Genomic DNA, 24,222 nt, shown 5'->3' with positions numbered 1-24,222 from the left:
CGCTGATTTGTTTCCCAGAGTTTTGTGTACCAAAAAATATTTTTTCAATAATTCTTAACATAATAAAGCGCCTTCCGAAGAGTTCCGGTCGATTCCGTTATGTATTAATTAATAAAAAATTATTAACTTCTACCAAACGCATATACTTTCATATATGGGTAAGGCGCTGGTTTTTATTCGAGAGTTCTATGTACTAAAAAATATTTTTTCTACAATTCTGAATGTATTAAAACGCCTTTCGAAGAATTCTGGATAATTCCGTTATTATTTAATTAATAACAAATTAATACCTCCCAGAAAAGACGTATATTCGCGTATATCGATGAGACGCTGAAGTATTTTTGATAGTTGTAGGTACCAAAAAATATTTATCCTACAATTATGAATGTATTAAAATGCTTTTCGAAGTTCTGGTCAATTCCGTTCTTAATTAGTTAGTAATAAATGTTGTTAATAAATCTCGCGCAAAATATGTATATTTGCGTATATGGATGAGACGCTGGCCTACTTTCTAGAGTTCTGTGTATAAAAAGAAATATTTTTTTTCCAGTTCAGAACATATCTAAACGCTTTCCGAAGAGTTCTGGTCGATTTTGTTATTAATTAATTAGGAATAAATTATTATCTGACCTATATACGCAAATATACAGGGTGATTCAAAATAACATATTGGTCCCAAAGCTACTAACATATTCGTAATCGAATTCTCAGACGATTCTTCCTTTTGCAAAAATTTGTCCGGAGCTTAGTTTTCAAGTTACAAGAAGTTAGCGTATGACGGGTCGGATACAAGTGGTAGACAAGGGCGTCGCAACTCACTGCTACACGCGGGTGTTTCCGTGAGACGCTTCCTGCGTTCAAATGACTGACAAAAGTACACGGACAGCACATTCCTATTTAAACTTTCTCTCTCTCTCTCTCTCTCTCTCTCTCTCTCTCTCTCTCTCTGTCACTTTAATTATGCTACATTTAACTTGTCAAATTTCGATCTGTCATCCAGCCGTCAAATATCGGGATGACCGTGAAATCTTCAAGTAAGTTTACATAATTATAATGAATGTACGCCCGCGAATAATAAAATTTAATGCAAATAAGATTATTTCAATATCATTTGCAAGTTAAAAATAGCACTTTTAAAACGCACAAGAAGGGAAGGAAGGAAAGAGAGAAAGAGAAAGAGAGAGAATGTGTGAGACGGAGAGGGGGGAACTTTGAACAAGTTTAAGCACGTTTACTCAGACAAACGGCGATCAGCGTATTGTTTTCACGATATGACAGTTCAATTTAAATTTGTTCTTTATCCAGATCTATTCCTCGAAGTTGTTTCACATTTCACCACATTTACACTATTTACTCTGCACTTGATCGATAAACGCGGAACTACGCGACGAACCGATCGATCGATTTTATTAATTACTATTAATCACTACTCTGATCACTACAATCATTCGATGCGTTAAAATTACTCGAAGAAACACGTGTTTACGTTACGATCACACAACACGTGTTCACTCGACGATATCAAACAGTCGACTGGATGTTATTGGTTATGTCGTTGTAAGAGTGTCGAACGATTGGTTAAAGCCATAAGTTAAAACGCGGCAATTCAAAATAAAAATATTGATTAAGGGGGCATATACCTTTCTCGGCTTAAAAAAATCGATTTTTTTTTTATTACTTATTTTGAAAGATTAACATTTCAAGAATGTATATCCGAAACCATTTAAAGAAATTCGGAAAATTGACAAAGTTATAGTACTTTATACCGACCGCTGCCGCCGCCGTTTCGGAGTCCCAAAAGCCGTTACGGAGAAGCGCGCAGGTAGTAGCGTCAGACCCACAATTTTATCGATCCCTTTATTGTAATTCGAAGGAACTCCGTCTTTGTGTACTAGGTACATAATTTTTTTAAAGATCACAAGGGCATTGGAGGAAGGAATAAGTTGAGCGCGAAAATGATAGACAAACTCACGGTGTATTACGGTTTAGCCATTCGGCGAAATTTCGATTCAGTGGAAGGAATGCGGGATGCAGTGTGGGCCACTTTTTATCATTATAGTTCAACGAAAGACAAACCGCAACATCATCTTTGTCCTCAAGCCTCGGATTCATGGTGCAAGTGGCAACAAGCGAAAGCAAATGGATCGTTGGACAGATACGAGCAAAGTTATAATGCTTTACCAGACGAGGTTTTGGATGCAATCCGCCCTATATACGAAGATCTTAGTAATGCGTCATTATTACAACGCTGCCTCGGCGGATATACGCAAAACGCCAACGAGAGCTATAATAATTTGATCTGGAGAATGGCCCACACAAACACCAATAGCAGCGCAAAAATTGTGGAAATTGCAACTTTCATCGCAGTTTGTTTATTTAACGAAGGTTTGTCGGCCCTTCTGCAAATAATGAACACAATGGGCATAACCATTGGACGAAACGCTGCATTAGCAGATACTCGGCGCTGCAACCAAGCAGACATCCGAGCACAGCACGCGACACGGGAGGTCCGTATCAGCCGCCGACTGAAAAAAAATAAAAATGCCGACGAGCACCTTCATCAGGAGGATTCCCTATATGGCCCCGGAATAGATGATTACATGTAAGTCGCAAAAAAACCCCTTTACTATAGTGTAAACTTGTTCGGAAACTTTAAACACGTTTTTATCGAAACCACGTTTTCAAAGTCGGTACCATAAATATCTCAACAACTACTGAACCGATTCCATTCTGGTTGGTTTTATTTGAAAGCTTATAAAATTCTCTAGTTCGTGACGGACGATTTTTTTGATATCTTCATTTTTTATGTTTTTTTGACATGCTCAAAAATGAAATTTATACGTGAAAAATGGTATCTAAAGTTTGAATGTCCGCCATTTTGTTTTAAATTCGAAAATTAAAAAAATCGTCCGTCACGAACTAGTAAATTTAATAAACTTCAAGGTGCCATATTGATTTTTGATTTCAGATAAGCGGTCAAGGACTAATCCATGGTACCGCAATTGAAGTCCAGTCGGACATAACCAACTTCGAGGAATTGCAAAGGGGTAAAGGGGGGGGGTATTTTATTTTAATAAAAATTTATTTACAAGTCCAAAGTATGTTCTTTAACATAAAAAAAACCCGATCCTAATAAGCCTTTTATTTTTTGAAAAAAAAATTAGTGAAAATAGGTTATTTTTCGTGCCGAGAAAGGTATATGCCCCCTTAATACAATTTACATCAATACAATTTATTAGAAAAATGTTGTCATGATCATTATCTTGAGCAACTCTCACACAATTTTAGCGATCGTTTATTAAAAAGTTATTAGTAAAGAAATTTCATATATTGTTCGATTATCATATGTATTTCATGGTACATATTAATAGCAGATTTATTTGTTTGTATGTAATAAATCGAATGCGTAAGCAGAGGAACAGCTTTAACGACGCATTCGGTTTTGTTATTATATTGCTCATGTAAAGAAATGAATCTGCTAAGAACACGTTCTGTTAAATATTCGGAAATTATATATATATTTCATAAAGTTTATTTTGTTAATTTTTTAATAAAAAACGACAAAAGGAAGGTTATGAGTAAGAAGGAAGGGCTAAGGGGAGAAAAAATTTGGATAGAGGAGGATCTAACATGGAAGGAGAGACAGATTAGATGGAAGTTGAAGGAGATGGCTAGGGCAGAAGAGAGAAAAGGTGCAAAAATAGCTATAAGAAATAATAGAGTGAGGGGAATGGTGGTTCTGGGATGAGGAGGGGGAGACACTGAGAGATAGAATGGGAAGAAAAAGAGAGAACGGAGGGGGAAAAAGTCGAGGGTAGGAGGGAAGAGGGGGCAGATGGAGGGGGACATGGGGAAGAATCGATAGTGGGAGAGTTGGATGGAGGGGGGGGAATGAGATGGAGGGAGTGGAGAGGGTGGTGAGGGAGGAAAGGAGGATCGGTAAGGGAGAAGGACAACGGAGATAACGAAATAAAAATGGAGAAGGGGGACGAGTAAGAATAGCGTTTTGGAATGTAGCAGTGATCGAGGGCAAGGATAGAGATTTTTGGAAGGGGATTAAGGATTGGGATGTGTTAATATTTATGGAAACAAAGGGGTGGTTGGAAAAAAAGGGGGTGGGATAGAATAAGGGGTAAGCTGCCAAGAGAGTTTAGATGGGAGGTGCAAATAGCTATGTAACGATACGCCCCTCCACCGTCCGTGCGCTTCCGTTCCGTCCACCGAACGACAACGCCGAACGTAGCCAGGGACCACGTGCGCGCACGACCGAACTTCACCGTGCGACCACGCGGCGTCACGCGCGCCGATCGCATGGCGTTCCGTAACGCTCCCACTCCGGCTCAGCCGACCGAGCGCGCGGATTGGCTTGCTTAGCCGCGCGTTCGGATATATAAGCCGGCAGTGAGAACGCACAAGATCAGATCCGTCCAACTATCCGACCCGTCAACAGACCGAGCATTCTCGATCGCTTCCTTAAGACGAGCATTCTCGTCGTCCTCCAGTATCCTCGACGGGCATTCCCGTCGGTACCCGGGCATTCTCGTCATCATCACCGGCCGAGCATTCTCGACCAATCGCCGTCCTTACTGCCAAACCGACGAATCTCGTAATCTAGTCATCGACAGAGCACAAGCAACCTGTCGATCGAGCGCCCCACTTGCACGGGGCGCGCTCGGGCGAATCGCGGCGGCGACCGCGCCGACAACGATCCGCACTTGCGCACGCGCTTACATCACCGCGCTAGTCACTCCCGCCGCGCCCCGCGACTCCCCGACCGTACGGGCGTACAGCCCGCATATCTCACCGCGTAGCTTAGGCTACATCTGTAAATAAATAGTTAAGTTCTTCCGCCTAGATGTAAACCGCGTTTTCCGAAGTCATTCCACCGCAATCCGATACCGGCGATTGGCTGGACACCGACAAGCTCTCTTTACTTTCGATATCTCTTTATCTTTATTTTTGATATCTCCGTGTTGTTGTAATCTCTTTATTTTTTGATATCTCTTTTATTTTCGGTATCTCTTTTACTTTCTCTCATGTTCATTTTGACAACTCTTTTGCAATTATTATTTTTAATAAATCATTTTCTATCTTTTGCTACATTGGGTATAATCATTGCGGACACCTGACCAACCGACGAGCCTTATCCAGTCCGATCCCGAAGTTCCCGCACCGCACCGAACCGACCGAAATCGCGTACCGTTACAGCTAAAAAAGAAACAAGAAAAGAAGAGCAATTGGGAAAATGTTAGTAAGTATAAGGAAGGAAATAGATACGGTAGAGAAGGGGGGGGGGCAAGAGGAAGTAGAAGGGATAGTAACAAAAATGATTAGAATAAGGGGGGAGAAGTAGAGAGTTATAAGAGATATGGAGGAGAAATAGGAAAAAATTAAAGACTGGGTAGAAGATAAGAGAGGTGGAGTCAAAACAATACTGGGGGGGGGAGGGATTTTAACGCAAGGATAGGAGAATTGGAAGGTTGGTGGGAGAAGAGGGATGAGAGGGGGGAAGAAGAGGGGAGAAAATCAAAGGACAAAAAGATAAATAAAGAGGGAAGATTGTTAATTGAAAAGTTGGAGGGGGTGGGTTGGTACATCTTTAACGGTTGTGGAAAGGGGGATGAAGAAGGACTGTAGACGTACGCAGGGGCAAGAGGGGAGTCTGTATTAGATGTGATAGGGAATGGGGAAGTGTGGGACAGAGTGGTAAGGATAGAAGTGGAGGACAAAATAGAGTCAGACTACTTTCCAATTGTAATATCGATAAAAGATGAAGAAAAAGATGGCGGTCCGAGAATTGAAAAAGTAAAGAGGAGATGAAAGTGGACAATAGAGGGAAAGGAGATGTTTAGGGATAAGATGGAAAGAGTATGGGAGGAGAAGGGAATTGAGGGAGGAATGGAATGGGAGATACTAAAGAAGGAAATACAAGAGATATTGCAAGAGAGGCAAGGGAGGGAGGGAGAAGAAAGAAAGAGAGGATGGTGGGACGCAGAGTGTAAAGAGGGTAAGAGGAGGGTAAGAAAGGAGTTGTGGAGAGAGTGGAGGAAGGGGAGAGGAGGAAAGGATAGGTATAAGGTAGTAAAAAGAGAGTATAAGGAGTTGTGTGAAAGGAAAAGAAGGGAAGAAAGTGAGAGATGGACAGAAGTAGAGAAAAATGCAAAGACGGAGGGACAAGTATAGACGATAATAAATAGGGAAAGAAATAGAAGAAGAAATATTGATAGAGAAATTAAAATAGAGGAATGGGTAAAATATTTTAAGGGGTTACTAGGGGGGGTAGAAGGGAAAGTGGTGAGAGATGTCAGAGGGAAAAGAAGGGAAGATATGGAGACGGAAATTACACGAAGCAAAATTGTAAAGGCACTGGGAAGGTTAAAAGATGGGAAAGCAGTGGGAGGGAATGGGATACCGGGAGAGGTATGGAAATACGGGGGAGGAAGGATGGAGGAGTATGTATGGGAAATGTGTAACAGGATATGGAGAGGAGAGAAATGGATAGAGGAGTGGAGTAAACGAACAATTGTCCCGATAAAGAAGAAAGGGGAGGGGAATAAGGTAGGGGATTACAGAGGGGTAACAATAACGCAGTCGATGTATAAAGTTTATGTCACGGTGTTGGGAGAAAGATTAGAGGAGGAGGAGCTGAAAAAGAAGGAAGTGATACTGCAAAATTAGACGGGGTTTAGGAAGGGAATGGATAGAATAGACAACATCTACGTATTGAATTATCTGGTCAATAGGCAACTGAGTAAGAAGAGGAGAAAGGTAGCTTTTTTTGTAGATTTAAAGGCCGCATTCGACTCAGTGGTTAGGAAGGTGCTAGAAAAGACTTTAAGAGAGAGGGGTTAGAGAGGGGTTAGTGACGAGATGCATGGATTTAATGAGAGAGACGAGGAATAGGGTGAGGATTAGGGATGAAACGAGCGAGGACTTTTGGACAGGCAGGGGAGTAAGACAGAAATGTCCACTGAGTCCGAAATTATTTAATGTCTTAACAGCAGACTTGGAGGAGTATATGAGAAAGGGGAGATGGGGAGGAGTAAAAGTAGAAGGGGAAAAAGTTTACTTGCTAGCGTATGCGGATGATTTGGTGTTACTGGCGGAAGAGAAAGACGGAATGAGGGTAATGGTGGAAAAGTTGGAGAGATATGTAAGAGAGAAAGGGATAATAGTAAATGTGGGAAAATCAAAAATAATGAGGTTTGGGAAGGAAGGGGGAAGAAGAAGGAGGATTAGGTGGAGATGGGAAGGGATGGTGATAGAAGAGGTCAGTAAATTTAATTGTTTAGGATACTTTTTTAGTTTATTTAGTTAGATTATTTAGTTTAAAAGGAATGGTGGATAAGAAGAGCAGATAAAGGGTAAGGTGAGAAGGGGAATGGCGATGATGGGTCAGATGTGGGGAATTAGGAAGAGGAAATTTGGAGGGGACTGGGGGAAAAAGAGTATGGATGTTTGATGTGCTAGTATGGGCGGTGATGGCTTATGAAGTGGAAATTTGGGGTTGGAAGAAAAGAGGAAAGATGGAGAAAGTGCAGGAAAAATATTTAAAATGGGTGATAGTAGTAAGCTGGAAAACGCCATGATATTTATTAAGGGAGGAATTGTCAAGGGATAAGTTGAGGACGCGAGCAGGAAGGAGGGCGTGGAGATTTGAGGAGAGACTTTTAGAAGGGAGAGGGAGTGAGTTGGCAAGGAGATGCTGGAAGGAGCTAAGGGAGAGGGCAAAAAAAAGAAGGGAGGATATCGGATTGGGAGTTGGAGAGAAAGGGCTTTTTTTAGGATAGAAGGGTAGAACTAGGGGAGATGGAGAAAGAGAAAGAAGAGGGGATGTTCGATTTTATCAAAGGAGAGGAGAGAGATAGAGTGAGACAAAGAAAGAAGAGATGAGAAAGGATTAAATCGTCAATGGGTAATAAGTGGTATCAAAAGGTGAAGAAGGGGGAAATTTCGGGGTATTTAAAGAAGGGACGGGGAGAGAATAGATGGAAGAGAGTAGCAAGGTACAGGCTCGGGGAGGGAGTGAGGGAAAGAAATTACTGGGAGAGAGAGGAGGATAAAAAATGCAGAATGTGCGGAATGGAGGAGGAGACATAGAAGCATGTATGGGAGGAGTGTGGAAGATGGGGTGCGGAAGGGAGTTGGGAAGAGATGGTGGAGAAAGTACTGGGAGAGGATGGGGAGAGAGAGGACTGCTTGAGGAAACTGGAGGTGTTTAGAGAGGGCGATAATACGGAAGGAGGGGAGTAAAGGGGAGGAGAAAAAGGAGAGAATGGGGGTGAGAAGGAGAGAGCGGTTGGGAGGAAGAATGAATGAAGATGAAAGAGAGAATAATAAGGAGAGCAGGAGGATGAAGGAATGTAAGCAAGAGAGAGAGAGAGAGAGAGAGAGAAAGAGGGTGTGAATGGGAAGGGAAAAAAGATGAAACGGGCTGTAAAATATTGGCTAAAGTATGAAACTAGGAAAACAGTTGCGTTGAAAACGGAGGTTCTGTGTATGTATGTGTAGGTAGGAAATAATAGTTAAGTTGTAAGTCGTAAGGTAGTTGTAAGTTAAGGTAGATGTAAGATAGAGTAAGATAGTATTGTAAATAATAAGATTTGTAACCCTGAGGGAACCAAATAAATATTATATTCTAATAAAAATCGAGAAACTGTTAAAATATTTTTTTGGTTACTCAAAATAACTTTGACAACATATAAAAATAGCGACAATTTGACGTGGCTATTCTATTTTAAATATTTACTATTAACATTAATAACTGATATGATTACAACAATTATGTTCATGTTATAATTTTCAATTTAACAACGTAACTACAATATAATACGCGTGTTATGTCGTAATTTTATTTTGTTAAGTAGAAAATTGGGTAAACCTTTACAAAAGGGGAGCAGCCTCTGACGACCTTGACCTTGACATATGTTATCAATGGAAAGGTACTGAGTGACATATAAAAGGTTTTGAGTAATGCTCACTTCTTATTAAAAAAATATTATTAGAGAAAGAAAAAATAGTTTTTCTTAATTATTTCACTAAATATTCATTTTACGAAAAAATATGTCAAACAAAAAATGGAGCTAGTAATAAGCTCCATAAAAAAAATTATATACATTTTTTATCTAACTTCAATACCTTAGTCGTTATAGTAGAAAAACTGTTTTAAAATTGTAACGATACGCCCCTCCACCGTCCGTGCGCCTCCGTTCCGTCCACCGAACACCGAACGCCGAGTGCAGCCGAGGACCACGTGCGCGCACGACCGAACTTCGCCGTGCAACCACGCGGCGACACGCGCGCCGGCCGTGGCGTTCCGTAACGCTCCCACTCCGGCTCAACCGACCGAGCGCGCGGATTGGCTTGCTCGACCGCGCGTTCGGATAGGGTGACACTCTTTTGGACACAGCACGATTGGACACCAACCAATCATCTTGACTTATCTAACCAAACCAACGGAAAAACTCTAGGCATCGGCCGCTGTGAGTGGTGGTGTCCAATCGTGCGGTGTCCAATCGTGCGCACCCCGTTCGGATATATAAGCCGGCAGTGGGAACGCACAAGTCAGATCCGTCCGACTATCCGACCCGTCCACAGACCGAGCATTCTCGATCGCTCCTTAAAGACGAGCATTCTCGTCGCACTCCGATACCCTCGACGGGCATTCCCGTCGCTATCCTCGGCCGAGTATCCTCGACCAGTCGTCTCAGATACCCTCGACGAGCATTCTCGTCATCATCACCGGCCGAGCATTCTCGACCAATCACGTCCGAGATCCTCGACGAGCATTCTCGTCATCATCACCGGCCGAGCATTCTCGACCAATCACGTCCGAGATCCTCGACGAGCATTCTCGTCATCATCACCGGCCGAGCATTCTCGACCAATCACCGTCGTCCTCGAATACCGTTACCGTCGAACCGACAAACTTCGTAACCCATATCGGCAGGGCACAAGCAACCTGTCGATAGAGCGCCCCACTTGCACGGGGCGCGCTCGGGCGAATCGCGGCGGCGACCGCGCCGGCAACGACCCGCATTTGCGCACGCGCCAATACGACCGCGTTAGCCAATCCCGCCGCGCCCCGCGACTCCCCGACCGTACGGGCAAGCCGCCCGCATAACTTCTTAGCTTAGCCGAAAAACTTGTGCATAAATAGTTCTAGCATTAGATATAAACCGCGCCGCGTAACTGGTAAGCCGAGTACCAGCCATATTGTTACCTCTATCGGTATCGCTTTGCGATCTCTCTGTTATTAGCGCGATCATTATCTTTTATTTTCATATCTCGCTATTTTTTAGTTCTTTTATTTCCGTTCCTGTTCATTCTGTCAACTCTTTTGCAACTGCTATTATCAATAAAGCATCCACTGTCTTTTGCTACGTAAAACACTGGGTATAGTCATTGCGGACACCTGACCAACCGACGAGCCTTATCCGGTCCGATCCCGAAGTTCCCGCACCGCACCGAACCGACCGAAACCGCGTACCGTTACAAAATAATTTTTTTTAATTTTTAGTAGTTTTGTGTGAAAAGAGAGGCTCCGCCTTTCCCCCACACCCTTTTCCCGTTTTCTTTAACCCAACCTAACCCTATTTTAATTGGTATTTGAGCAAAGATATCTAATTGACGTGGCGATATTAGATTTGAAATTATGGCTCACCCTCTCCCGCACCCACCTGTCATTAGTGGACCTAAGACGAAGTGGGTTGGGTTAGTAAAAATACGGGGAGGGGGGAAAGGTCTAGGCGGAAGCTAATGTTCGAGTAAAACGATATCATTGGTCGGCGCAAGTTACGCTTACGCAAGTTACGCCCCATGTGACGGCACCCTCAAACACGCTGGATATATATACATACACACGCTTTAGGTATTCAGTCTACAAATGTCGAACATATAGATGAGAAGATGTTACGTACTTTTAGTGCACGACACTGATTTCCTTATAATATAAAATGCCCGTACATTTATTTTTATTATTTTATAGGTCCTATATAAATATTTTCAAGGTGTCTGAAAGATATTCTATCTGTTTTGGACATCTTTGAGATATCTCTGATGTACTGAACATATTCATTTTTTTAGGATATCTTCTGAATATCTTATATGAGAATAATTTCATAATTTACTTATTACAATATATACTATATATAATTTACTTACTACAATATACTAGCGATATCCCATACAACACAGAAAATTGCAACAACATTGCAGCAATGTTGCAATGTTGCAGATTGCAATGCAATGTTACGGAAACATTGCAGAAACGTAAATTAACAATATGCTTGCAACATCGCACGGCATATACCAGTAATATTCCAAAAAGATTGCAATATCATAATTTTTTAATGAAGTAGTAGCAATAAAGAGCCAAAGCAAAATATTTGCGTATAATAATATATTAATATAACTCATCCATATTTATTCATCCGCATTTAGTAAACTACGTCGGGCGACGTTACTAAATTTTCCGCTGAATCTTTACATTTCCTAACAATACAACCGTCCATATGTCGACTGTAAGTCGACTCATCCAAGTCAGACTTTCAAAGTTGACTGCAAATCGACTTTGCATAGATGTCTGCAGACATCCTTCAAATGTTGACTCTAAGATGTCTAGAAAAATGCATGCGGTCTCGTGGTGCTGTGTGCATCATAGTATTGTTAAGAAACATAAATATTTATATTAATATGTAACGCTGGTACTTTTCTGGGAGGTTACGAGATTGCGCTCGGGATCGGTTGCTCGGAGGTGCTCGGCGGATGTCCTAGTTCGTGTAAATAATCACGCCGAGGTTTGGTTGTGATAAAGTAACAATTGATTTATTAGATGTAGTTGAAATACACAAGTATTAATAAGGCATCGGAGTGCTCGGTTGAACAATAATCGGACCCGCGCAAAAGTAAAAGAACGGACAAAATATAATTCACGGTGTAACTTAATATTTAAACCAAAGAACGGATTTGGATAACTAAAAAAACGGACGGACTGGTATTATGCGCTATGCATTCGGAGGTAATAATCATAGTCACTCGGTTGATCAATAATCGGACCCGCGCAAAAATAAAAGGACGGACAAAATATCATTCGCGGCGTAACTTAATATTTAAACAAAGAAACGGACTTGGATAACTATCCGGATAAACGGACGGATGTTCATGTTTTAATTTCTATACACGCTGGATTCGGACTTATCGCAATGCCGCTGTCGGACGCGTATGTTTTCATACGGCGTGTATGGTTGGAGTCGCTGCGGGGTGGCGAACTCCCGGAAATGGTTTTCGACGGGCCGTGATTGGCCTGTGTGCCGGCCGGTCGTGATCGCGGGATCGACGTTGTGCGGCGTGGCGGACGGTTTCGACTACGCGGGGTAGTCGGCGGTAGACCTGGTCTCTTTTCGCGGGGCGAACCTCCCGCGAGGTACGGATATGTATATATATATATATATATATATATACACACACAGAGTGTCCCAGAAGCTAGAATCTCCTTTTAAAAGCAGATTCTTTGGAACATTCTAAGAAAAAAGTTCTTATACAAAAACGTCGAGGGTATAATGGTTTTTAAATTATTCGCTATTAATGTTTACAATTTACAGAGCTGACATTTTGCCCGCTCAGGCATGGTGACATGACAAGGTATCAAAAGGGTACCTTTTGACATTGAGGTTGACATATAAATACCTAGTGACATTTATATTAAGAAATTATTACTGCAGGAAACATATTTGTATGTTACATATGGATAATTAATGTTTTCAATAAAATATCAATTTAATAACAAAATCGAGAGGGTTTCTGGATAGATGCCACGTGCGTATTGGGCACTTTGCCGACGTTTTGCAAACATTGCAGCTTGCATCATTAGGGCTGAAAACTCCGATACTGAGCTCCCTTCGGTTGTGGTGGTCCTTATATATCCCCGTTGCGCCCGGTGGGGGTGGGGGGGGGGTTGATTGGTCAGCCAATTAGAGCGTTTTAATTGGCCGGCCGGTCAAATAAAAAACCCGGGAAGACGGTATGCCAAATAGGATTTACTTGAAAGCCTTTGTCGCGGTTGAGATTGTCAGGATGTTTTAAGATCTCCAGACCTTCCCGATATTTTCTGGCGAAGTAGCCTTGTGGGACCGGTATGGTAGACTTATCATTTTGAACGGCATGTCCAGTCTCCATTCAATGTTCCGCCAAGGCTGATGAAAAATAGCTGTATTTGGCACACCTCTGGTGTTCCTTGATTCGTGTACTAATCTTCCTCCCGGTTTCTTCTATGTACACTTTTCCGCAGACGCAAAGTATCTTGTACACACCTGGTGTTTCCAGGCTTGATCTTTGATCTTTGGGATTAGGGAGTAATTGAGCAATTTTCTTTTGGGGTTTGAAGATTACTCTGATGTTATGCTTACTCAAAATTCTGCCTATGCGTTCTGTTGTACCTTGAAGATACGGAAGGACAGCCGTCATTTTCCTTACTCTTTCTTCATCCAAAGTTTTGGTGTTGTTGAGACTGGAGATCTTGTTTTTCAATCTCTTGGTTATCTAATCAATGTTTTTGCTGTTATACCCATTCCTAGTCAAGGTCTGATTAAGATGTTATAGCTCCTCATCCAGGAACGTTGGTTCAGAAACTGTGAGGGCTCTGTATACCAATGAGCTGATAACTGAATTCTTTTGTGACGGATGGTGATGGGAGGTTGCGTGAAGGTCTGGAAATCTTGAAACATCCTGACAACAGTGACAAAGGCCTTCAAGTAAAGCCTATTTGGCATACCGTCTTCCCGCGTTTTTTAATTGACCGGCCGGTCAATCAAAACGTTCTAATTGGCTGACCAATCAACCCCCTCCCCCACCCCCACCGGGCACGGGGATATATAAGAACCACCACAATCGAAGGAAGTTCAGTATCTAAGCTCTCAGCCCTGATGATGCAAGTTGCAATGTTTGCGAAATGTTGGCAAAGTGCCCAACACGCACGTGGCATCCATCCAGAAACTCTCTCGGTTAACGATATCAACGGCCACAAAAGCCTCAAGACTGGAATTAATAACAAAATGTTCCTAGGTTACATACTACAGCTTTGCAATTCTTTGATTGTTTAATGGTGTATCCTATTTACTCACATGTTAAAGGGAGAGGGGGCTTCCAATGATGTTATGTTAGGAGGCGATTATTTAATTTATAATCCTCGAATAAGTTGGCAACATACTTTTCCCATCTTCTCACTTTTTTTCCTCACTCTCTTTTAGCTCTACTATTTTGCTTCCCTCTCCATTATATAGCAATCCAGCCGAGGGGATAACCACTCGGAAAATAAATGTACACTGGACTTTGGACTTTATTGGACTTCACCGGACTACATAGACTTCATCGGACTTCACGGACTTTGCGGACTTCATCGGACTACACTGAACTTCATTGGACTACATCAGACTTCAAAGAATTCAACGGACTTCTAGCGGGTTGTACACCGGAATTCAAGAGTGGTTACGCCCTCGACTCCAGCTTTTTTTCCCCTGATTCTTGCGGCTTCTTTAATCTTGTTATGCAAAAGAATCATACCTTGCCTCCAATTCCCCAATTTTTCGGCATTGTAACAGGTAAAATGTTTTAGCTTGTCGCATTTCCCGTCTTATAGATTTGCAATTCTACATACTGGATTTTATTGTTTTTTGCGAGTTGGCGTTCCTCCATTAATTTTACTATCGCGTCAGTCATTCAAGGCCTTTTCTTAGCTCGCGTTTCATTCCTCAAGTTGTCATGACAAATTTCCATTAACATGCTTTTGATATTCCTTCTTCGACATCACTTCTATCGCGCTTTTGTTTTTCTAAGCTTATATATTTTTCATAAAATTCTTACATGATCTTTTTGTTAACAGCAATTGTTGGTGCGTAGATGTGAATTATATTGGTTTTAAAAGGCTTAGAATTAAGTCGAATCATAACTACTTTGTCGTATATTGGAATGAAGCTTTCTACTGATATTATCTTAATATAATTCGCAACTATCACCGCTATTCCATTGTAGTGATGTGCGTCTTCATTTCTAGTATAACACACTTAATAACCCTCTACAATGTACAGTGCGCGTCAATAATTTGCTGGGTCATAGTAGGTAGCTTGACTTACCGACACTGAGTCGATAACGATGAACGCCCGTGCGCGCGCTTTTATTGAGAAGGGACATGAATAATAAATATTTAGCACGAAGATTATACGTTAGTGATTCTTTTAGTTATCCTCTTGTTTCTTCTTAGTCCAATTTAGGTTAAATATTTTTATTATTTATGTTAAAATGTCTACGTGTTAAGCTGCATAATAAAATAAATAGTAAAATTAAAATTTAGCACACAACTTTGATACTTTGTTTCCAATTTCAAATATAAATTTATTTAGTTTAATGTAATTATGTTTTTTCTATTGCGTATAAACAATAATATATTCATATAATTACATACGCAAAATTGTTAACGCCGAAATGCATGCAGAATAATCTCCGTTACTTTATGTTTACATCGCTTGTAGATTTATCCGTATAAATTTAATTCAGTATTATGTTATTATTTTTGCACAGACAGAGATATACGTAACAACAAAGATAAACGTGAGGAGGTAGGAAAAGTAAAGGAATAAGTCATTTATTAAAAGTAAAAATGGTTCTTTAATTAGTTCTTTAATATATATATTTTTTAAATTAAATTTTGCATTCTTGATGAATGTTCCACCGTTAAATAATTTAGTGGTTCTGAAAAGAACCGTTTGAAATAATACTAGCACCAACTAATAGTCTGTCCAGTATCCTTACCGTGCAACCATTTGCTGCAATCGCCTCTCTACCGAATCGTTCAAATGTGCGAAATATTGAGGCTTATGCCTCAAATTTTCCCACGAGTTCTTGGCATGTGCAACCAGTTGTTCTCTAGTTCTCTCATGTCCAAAAATCCACGAATTCGCAATTATTCCCCAAACATTTTCTATTAAATTGAGATCCGGGGATTTGGCTGGCCAATTAAGAACTTCAATTTCTGGATGTTGAGCGAACCATTTTTTTACTACGTGTGCGGTATGGACAGCACTATTGTCTTGAACTAATCGAAATATCGGCATATCTTCTTCGCTGTATATTCTGCGAACGCTGGGGAGCAACACGTTCTCCAAAATATTCACGTATTCAAAAGAATTCATATGCGGCGACACTTCAATTAATTCTCCCAGACAATGAGCACTTATCCATCCCCACATAGCACAAGTGATGCGCCCACTTTTGCCGTAAGGAACTACGTATTTTGGATCCAGGCGATGATCAGGTCTCCACACTTGTATACGACGATCGTGTGCCGAACAAAATACCTTTTCGTCAGTCTAGATAGTTCTGTCCCAATCTTCAGATGAAGCCGCATCTAATTGCAGCGCAAAAGCGACACGATCATTGCGATGTTTCCTCGTTAGAGGAATTTTACGTGCGGCACGATAACAATGCACGTTCGCTTCGTTTAAACGCCTTTGCGCTGTCCGATTAGATATCTGTAAATCAAGTTGATTTACAGAATGCGATACCGAAAGAAAGGGAGCAGCGTCTACCTGATTGACTAAGGCTGCATCTTCTTTAGCACTCGTTAATCGCGGTCTACGATTGTGTTTCCTTTTATCATCTAATCCTTCTATACCTTCCTCTTGATATCGCCTGACCCATTTTCGCACATTTTCCTCACTGCACGGAATACGACGTGCGATTTCTCGCGTGCCTATTCCACTTTCCCACATTCCGATAACGCAGCCACGTTGACCCACGAGATTGCTTGCCATGGTTGCACGAGAACAAATGAGTTAGACGAGAAGTCAAAATACATGAATTGATCAGCGATTGCATTTTGTTAATATTCCTTTCTCATGTCAGTAAGAGATGCAAAAAGAAAGACAACGGAGAATCGCGTCGCGCGCGCGCGCGCGAGCGCGGGCGCGATTGTCATACAATGTCAAAAAGTGCGATACTCTTCGACCACGTATTGTAATTTTCGAAAAACTCTCCTGATGAAATAACGTAAATAACGAATCGATAAATAATAACTGCACGTTATCTACACATTTAGTAAGAATTTCTAAAATAAGAATAATGAATTACAAAAACCGAAAATACGTATAATCATTTGTGTCTTTATATTTTTTGCGATATATATAAAATGTGTTGTAATTAATATCAAAAAGCTTTAAATGCATAGAAATATTTTTTATTGGGACCATGCGTATTTTCGTGTTCCGTGTTTTGTTATTTAATCTTTATTTAATAAATTATTACTATATAAAAATGTAAATAATGTGCAGAAACTATCGATTCATTGTTTGTATTGATTTGTCAGCAAAGTTTTTTTAATAGAACTACGAAATGTTGAAACGCTAATAATCAAGAGGAAATATAAAGATACATCAGCATTTTTATATTTCTTTTGCAATATACAATGTATAAAACGTAATTACTATGAGAAGATTTTGGAACTACTCCGAAAGATATTTTTAAAATATACGCAATATTTCTAATAAACAGATTGCTGCAAATGGTTCCATCAGAAGAGTACTGCACCGTTTACTAAGTTATTTCCAATAAAATTTAAATGATTCTTTTCAGAACCAAATTATTTAACAATGGAACATTTGTCAAGAATACAAAATTTAATTTAAAAAAAATATATATGGTATTAAAGAACCAATATATTTTTAATTTTAATAAATGACTTATTCCTTTATCTTTCCCACCTCCTCGTACACGTTTATCTTTGTTGTTACGTATATCTCTGTCTGTGCAAAAATATTAACATAATACTGAATCAAATTTATACGGATAGATCTACAAGCGGTGTAAACATAACGTAACGGAGATTATTCTGCATGCATTTCGGCGTTAACAATTTTGCATATGTAATTATATGAATATATTATTGTTCATACGCAATAGAAAAAACATAATTACATTAAACTAAATAAATTCATATTTGAAATTGGAAACAAAGTATTAAAGTCGTGTGCTAAATTTTAATTTTACTATTTATTTTATTATGCAGCTTAACATGTAGACATTTTAACATAAATAATAAAAATATTTAACCTAAATTGGACTAAGAAAAAAGAAGAGGATAACTAAGAGAATTAGTAACGTATAATCTTCGTGCCAAATATTTATTATTCATGTCCCTTCTAAATAAAAGCACGCGCGCGGGCGTTCATCGTTATCGACTCAGTGTCGGTAAGTCAAGCTATCTACTATGACCCAGCAAATTATTGACGCGCACTGTACTCCCCCGAATCAAACTATCACATTTTATTAATTCTTAACACATCTAAAGATTCTTCGCATTTTATTAATTCTCAGCATATCTATAAATTACATGGCAGTCCTTACAAGTGCAGACGATAAGTCTTCTCTTATGGTAAAATATAGGGATAACTATTAAAGAACACTCTGTAGTTATTTACTTCTTTTATTTTATTTATTTCTTTATAGCGTTGTGTATCTTTCCCGCTTTATATACGCTTCTAACGTTCCAAGTTGCAACTTTAATCCTTCTTCTGTCCTTCCTTGGCTACCTTCAAAAATTCATTTGTAAGGCTAGAGTAAGGTTCAGTGTGGGGTAGACTTGAAATCGACTCTGAGTTAAGGGACTTTTTGAACGCATGAAATAAAACAGAAGTCCAATGTCGAAGAAGTTGGTTAATTAATTGTTGACGTAAAAATAATAATGTCCTGTAATATAAGATTTATTGTAGTTTTACATGCAGTAAAAGATTTATTTGTAACAAAACAAAATAAATTAGTTGCTTATCTCTTCATAAAATGTTTTTAAAACGTTTCTAAAATATATTTTCGTGTTTTTGAAGATTTTATTTCTTTTGTCCAAATATTGAATAACATTTCTAAATTCAGATGAGCTATTTCGACTTATGTAATAGACACATATAACTTAACTTATTATGCCGTCACAAGCTACGGGCATTTTTGCGTAGCAACAATCACACCACAAATGATTGTTTCTCTAGAAAGCAAGCCAGCACAATTGGACGTCACACGAGCGATCGACGACGAACTTTGCACCAACCACATATGGTTACACCGAAATTGCGTTACCATATATGATAACGCCAACAGCCGATGCCTCGACATTTAAGGAGTATAAATTAGGCGACCTAATACTGGGACATCGGAATTCGATCAGAGAAAGTGAAAGACGCGTTATGTTCGTGTGAAATTCACTTACCAAGTCGTAACGCGACACTCGCACATTACGCGCCGGGCCAAGAAAATCTGAGCGCTCAACTACTACCACTATCAGAATAAGCGTACAGTAACGCAACAATGTGTAAAATGGACGGGATCCGATAACGCACGGTGCGATAGCCTACGTCCCGATAATACATGTCAAATTTAAAATAATTCCCAATAATTCACGTCTCTTTAGCACACGTGTCTCGATAATGCATGAAATAGAATGCGCAGCTGCCCGATAACGCACGAAATAAAATACGTAAGTGCTCGATAACGCACGAAATAAAATGTGCACGTGCTTGCTAACACACGTCCTGATAACACACGTCAAATTTAAAATAATTCTCGATAACCCACGTCTCTTTAAAAAACGTCTCGACAATCCACGAAATAAAACGCGCACCTGCCCGATAACGCACATCCCGATAACACACGTCAAATTTAAAATAATTTCCGATAACCCACGTCTCTTTAGCACACGTCTCTATAACGCACGAAGTAAAATGCGCACCTGCTCGATAACGCACGAAATAAAATGCACATCTGCCCGATAACGCACAAAGTAAAATACACATTTGCCCAATAACGCACGAAGTAAAATGCACATCTGCCCGATAACGCACGAAGTAAAATACGCACCTGCCCGATAACGCACGTCCCAAAACAAGTTTAAGTACATGCATTCGGTCTAATTAGCTTTATTTCATGACTATATTTGAGAAGCGAGGTCCACCCTACCGTGGAAAGTTGCAAACCTATTTAAAACAGTACATTCGTAGACCTAGTTTTACTCGCAAAGGTAGGGGGGTGAGATGGACCTGTCTTTGAGTTTGCGACTATCCACCCTCGTGGGTAATCGCAAACCCATGCGGAACAGTACATCTGTAGACCTCGTTTTGCTCGCGAGAGCAGAGGAGGTGGACGGTGCGCATTTTACTTTGTTGGTTATCGGAACGTGTGCTAAAGAGACGTAGATTATCGAGACGTGTGTTAAAGAAACGTGAATTATGGAGACGTGTGATAAAAAGACGTAGGTTATTGAGACGTGTGCTAAAAAGACGTAGATTATCGGAAATTATTTTAAATTTAACGTGTACTATTGGGACGTGCGTTATCGAGCAAGTGTGCATTTTACTTCGTACGTTATCGAGCAACTGCGCATTCTACTTTATGCGTTATCGAAACGTGTGCTAAAGAGACGTGGAATGTCGGGAATTATTTTAAATTTGACGTGTGTTATCGGGACCGTGGGCTATCGCACCATGTGTTAACCGCCCGTGTAAAATAAATCGAAAGTTGTAACTTCAAGTCTGAATCACTACCCGGCCATCGTCCAGCGTCCTTCACGGATTCCAACCGCTAAGACACCGGCTCGATCCCGACATATCTTAATATTATTTTGTTACACCCCTCCACGGGTACAACAAACCTAACATTGAAAATAGAAGTTAGTATAAATACTTAAATAATTATTCAAGACGTCCTTATTTTATTAATTGATCAACTCGGTAAATACTAACTTCTATTTTTAATGTTAGGTTAAGTTATATGTCTCTATTACACCGTTTTTTATTCGATGCGGGATGCGACGTCCCTTAACCCTTAAACACGTAAGTGGGTCTGAGAGATCCCATATGAAGTTTTGAACGCTTGCTATGTGAAGACGGAATGAGATAGAAGGTTTGGACAAAGACGTAAATAAAGTTCGAAATCTCCTCTTTCGATTGACATGTTTGATCAACTTTTTTGGTCAACTAAAATTCGAACGGCACGGCAGAAAAGTATTGTTAGGGTCAATGCGACCCATATAGTGTGTAAATGAAACTTTTTTTATGAGTATTTTACATAAAAAAACTGGCCAAAATACATTCAAACAGGTTGGCTTGCGGATGTTACTCGCATATACTCTGTCTAAAGTTGGAATACTATAAAATGTTGTAGAAAAAAGAGTTTTTCCGAAATATATCATGAAACATCAATTTTCAATTTTAGACACGATTTAATTAAAAATACCTCATATTTGCCTTGTTATCTAAGTACATTTTTTAATAGAAATGACAATAATATAATTTTTTTTGAAAGTATGAATTTTTAGCTTTAAAACGCCGTATTGTAAAGTTCTTCAAAGTTTTTTGTTGCAAAGAATGAATTTTTTTTTAAAGTCGATTTTTAGAAGGCCCAAAAATACCTCATATTTTCTATGTTACATAATTATACTTTTTAAAAAGAATTAATTTGCCAAATTTTATTTTGAAAGTGTGACTCTTTAGCTTTAAACCACCGTATTTGAAAGTCCTTAAACGTTTTTTGTTGCAAAGATATGATTTTTTAAAGGAAAAGTGGATTTTTGACCAATTTCTCATTTTTGCTTAATGGTTTTGCTTTTATAACTACACAATAAATTATTTTTCGGCAATGCGGATAGTGCAGTCACACTCTTGAGATTTTGAACTTTTGTTTAAAAAAGAAAATCGTAGAAAAATATTGATTGTAATCAAAGTTATAGTTTTTCAAAGTTGAAAAAGTATGCCAGACCCAAAAATGTGTTACCGTATTTTACATCGGTGTGTTTTTCACCCGCTGGAATTTTGTCCAACGTGGAACAAGCTGCACGGAGACCTGCGTGAAGAAGTGGGGGAGGATCTCTCCCTGCGGGCCGTCATTCGTCAGATGGTCCGCAGAGAGAGTACCTGAAAAGCCGTCTCCTCCTTCTGCGAGCGAGTTATACTGCAGAAGGAGGAGGCGGAACGGGAGAGAGAGAGAGAGAGAGAGAGAGAGAGAGAGAGAGGAGGTGGAGGAACGCTGCCCCCTCCTCATACAATGGTAGAAGGAGTGAGGGGGTGGGAGGACGAAGAGGAAGAGGTGGAAGGAGAAGAGCTCCTCCCCCCCAGGCCGATAGGGCAGAATGTCGCCGCCGCCGCCGCGGAGACAATGGCGGTGAAGGACCGCCATCAGTGCGGCGGTGGCACATGTCAAAGAGTCGCTGTCGCCCTCTCCCTTCCGGCCATACTGGAAGAGGAGGAGAGCGACAGCGATGCAGAGGTTGTAAAAGTAGAACCCGCCGCCCTCCCTGCTGAGGGACCAGCCTATGGAACCCGGAGCAGGACGGGGCGGGGGGCGACTACAAGGGCTCTAGCCCAAACAATACGTGGCGGGGGATTAGAGCGACCCACGGATACGCACTCCCCTGCCCACATTGAAGCCAGCGAGGCTAGTCCACTCCCTTGACGTAGAGAAGCGAGGGCGTTCCACGCACTAGTGGGCGTTCTTCCCTCTGGCCTTACCGTGAAGGAGGGGTAGGTGCCTAGTGCCACTACTCCCCCCCCCCTTGAGGGGTAGAGGGGAAGAGGTAGGGAGCGCGCGCCTACATCTAAAGTCGGCGCGAGAAGACCCAGGGCTCTCCGGCGGGGGCCGGATCCCTGAGTCATACCTCCCATAACAACTAGGGAAAGAGGCGAGGGGGGGATGGTGTCCCCCTCCCCTGACCTGAGGCAGACTCGGCGTCACAGCCCTATCAGAGGTGCCATCACTAAGGTGCCTCCGGCAAGTTGGGTCGGCCATTAAGTCGATCGGGTCCGGGGGGCTCCGGAAGTATGCTGCACCCGTTCCCGGAGCCCTCCAACTAAGGACCAGGGCACCCGGAGGTATTTTAGTGGGTAGGCCCCCGCCGGTACGTCGCTGGCCGGGGAGAGCCCCACATAACCACCAGGCCTCCCCCGGGGCCTGGGGTATGCGGTAACGCATTTCCCCTCCGTAATAAAAAAAAGGGATCGGTGTGTTTAAGAGTTATTAGGATAAACACAAATGATCCTGTAAGCTTGATCCATGATTTACTAGCCTTTCACGCCACAAAAATGTGATAGTAGGGATGAGTTACTTTTTAACCTCTGAAAATTCACAGGTTAAAAAAACTACTCTAAGGTATGCTTTAATAACTCTATCTAGTATTTTTAAACGCAATGGCTATGTCAATTTGATATAACCCGAGTTAATTTCCAAATGCCATGTGGTAAAATTTTTACTTGGGGTTGGTTTTTCGAACGTAGCCCTTATGGGTGAGGGTGTGTTTCCAATTACTTTCTTTGGCTGACGACCTGAGAAGCCTGTGGTTTAGAAATGGTCTTTCTTTTCTGCCGGATCTTGGTATCCGAGTTCCATGATAAATAGTCTTTTGTGTCCTGCAGTTTATCATCATGTCTATATCAGGACAATGTTACTATATAATGGAATGTTTTTTCGTTGGTTTCCTATTGTAGTATTGCTATTAGCATATGCCTTTCACGACGACTGGTGTCCAGCCTTATGTAAGCTGGTTCCAGTAATGATATAGTTGCTGCCCTATACGATGTCCTATGTTGATCCACAGATGTTGGGCGGATCCCGATAGCACACCAGACCGATAGCACACCACCACTCATAGTGGTCGATGCCTATATTTTTTCCGTTGGTTGGGTTACATAAATCAAGATGATTGGTTGGTGAGCTATCGATTCCCGTCTGCAGATGTTTATTTGGCAAGGCCTTATTCATACCTGTCCTACATTTTTGTAGAAACATTCCCTATTAGTCATTGGGACATGGCGTGTCGAGATTGAGGACCTTTCCCCTTCCCTTCCCAAATCATTTTGTACACAGTTTCAAAAGATCTCTTTATTCAAGACCCTTCCCCCATACAGATTGGAATTTTAACATTTATTTAATACATTATTTTATTAAGTATTCATTAAAAATAATCATTTTTTTAAACGTTTATTTGATACTGTTTAAGTATTTATTACGAGGGCAAATCAATAAGTAGCTACCCGTGTTAGAAGACTGGTGTTACTGATGCAAGTTGGCATTACTAGAGTACTAAAGTTATAAGTTTCTTGCTGTGTTGTGACGACGACAAAAAGTTAGGAGGCGAGAGACAAAGGACTAAAAATGGCAGACCATAGAAATACTCATATCTTGAAAGCCTTAGTATTA

At 40.7% G+C, this 24,222-nt stretch overlaps 2 protein-coding genes across 2 annotated transcripts in view; one reads left to right on the top strand and one right to left on the bottom strand.

The window, feature by feature from the left end:
* The window catches only part of LOC113004833 (A disintegrin and metalloproteinase with thrombospondin motifs 3), a 122,825-nt gene that overhangs the window by 20,313 nt on the left and 78,290 nt on the right, over positions 1 to 24,222 (bottom strand). The window lies entirely within an intron of this gene.
* Positions 1,530 to 5,477, top strand: LOC113004834. Its single transcript, XM_026139302.2, has 2 exons — positions 1,530 to 2,602; positions 2,969 to 5,477. The coding sequence occupies exons 1-2, from the start codon at positions 1,956 to 1,958 to the stop codon at positions 2,970 to 2,972; spliced, it is 651 nt and encodes a 216-aa protein (XP_025995087.2). The 5' UTR covers positions 1,530 to 1,955; the 3' UTR covers positions 2,973 to 5,477.

The sequence above is a fragment of the Solenopsis invicta genome, chromosome 5 (assembly GCF_016802725.1).
Source record: "Solenopsis invicta isolate M01_SB chromosome 5, UNIL_Sinv_3.0, whole genome shotgun sequence".
NCBI classification, from domain to species: domain Eukaryota; kingdom Metazoa; phylum Arthropoda; class Insecta; order Hymenoptera; family Formicidae; genus Solenopsis; species Solenopsis invicta.
The sequence above is the reverse complement of the archived record's forward strand: the minus strand, read 5'-3'. Positions and strand labels throughout refer to the sequence as shown.

What these genes read in the sequence shown, in the direction of transcription:
- LOC113004834 (XM_026139302.2), top strand. Translation starts at nt 1,956, where the DNA reads ATGATAGACAAACTCACGGTGTATTACGGTTTAGCCATTCGGCGAAAT.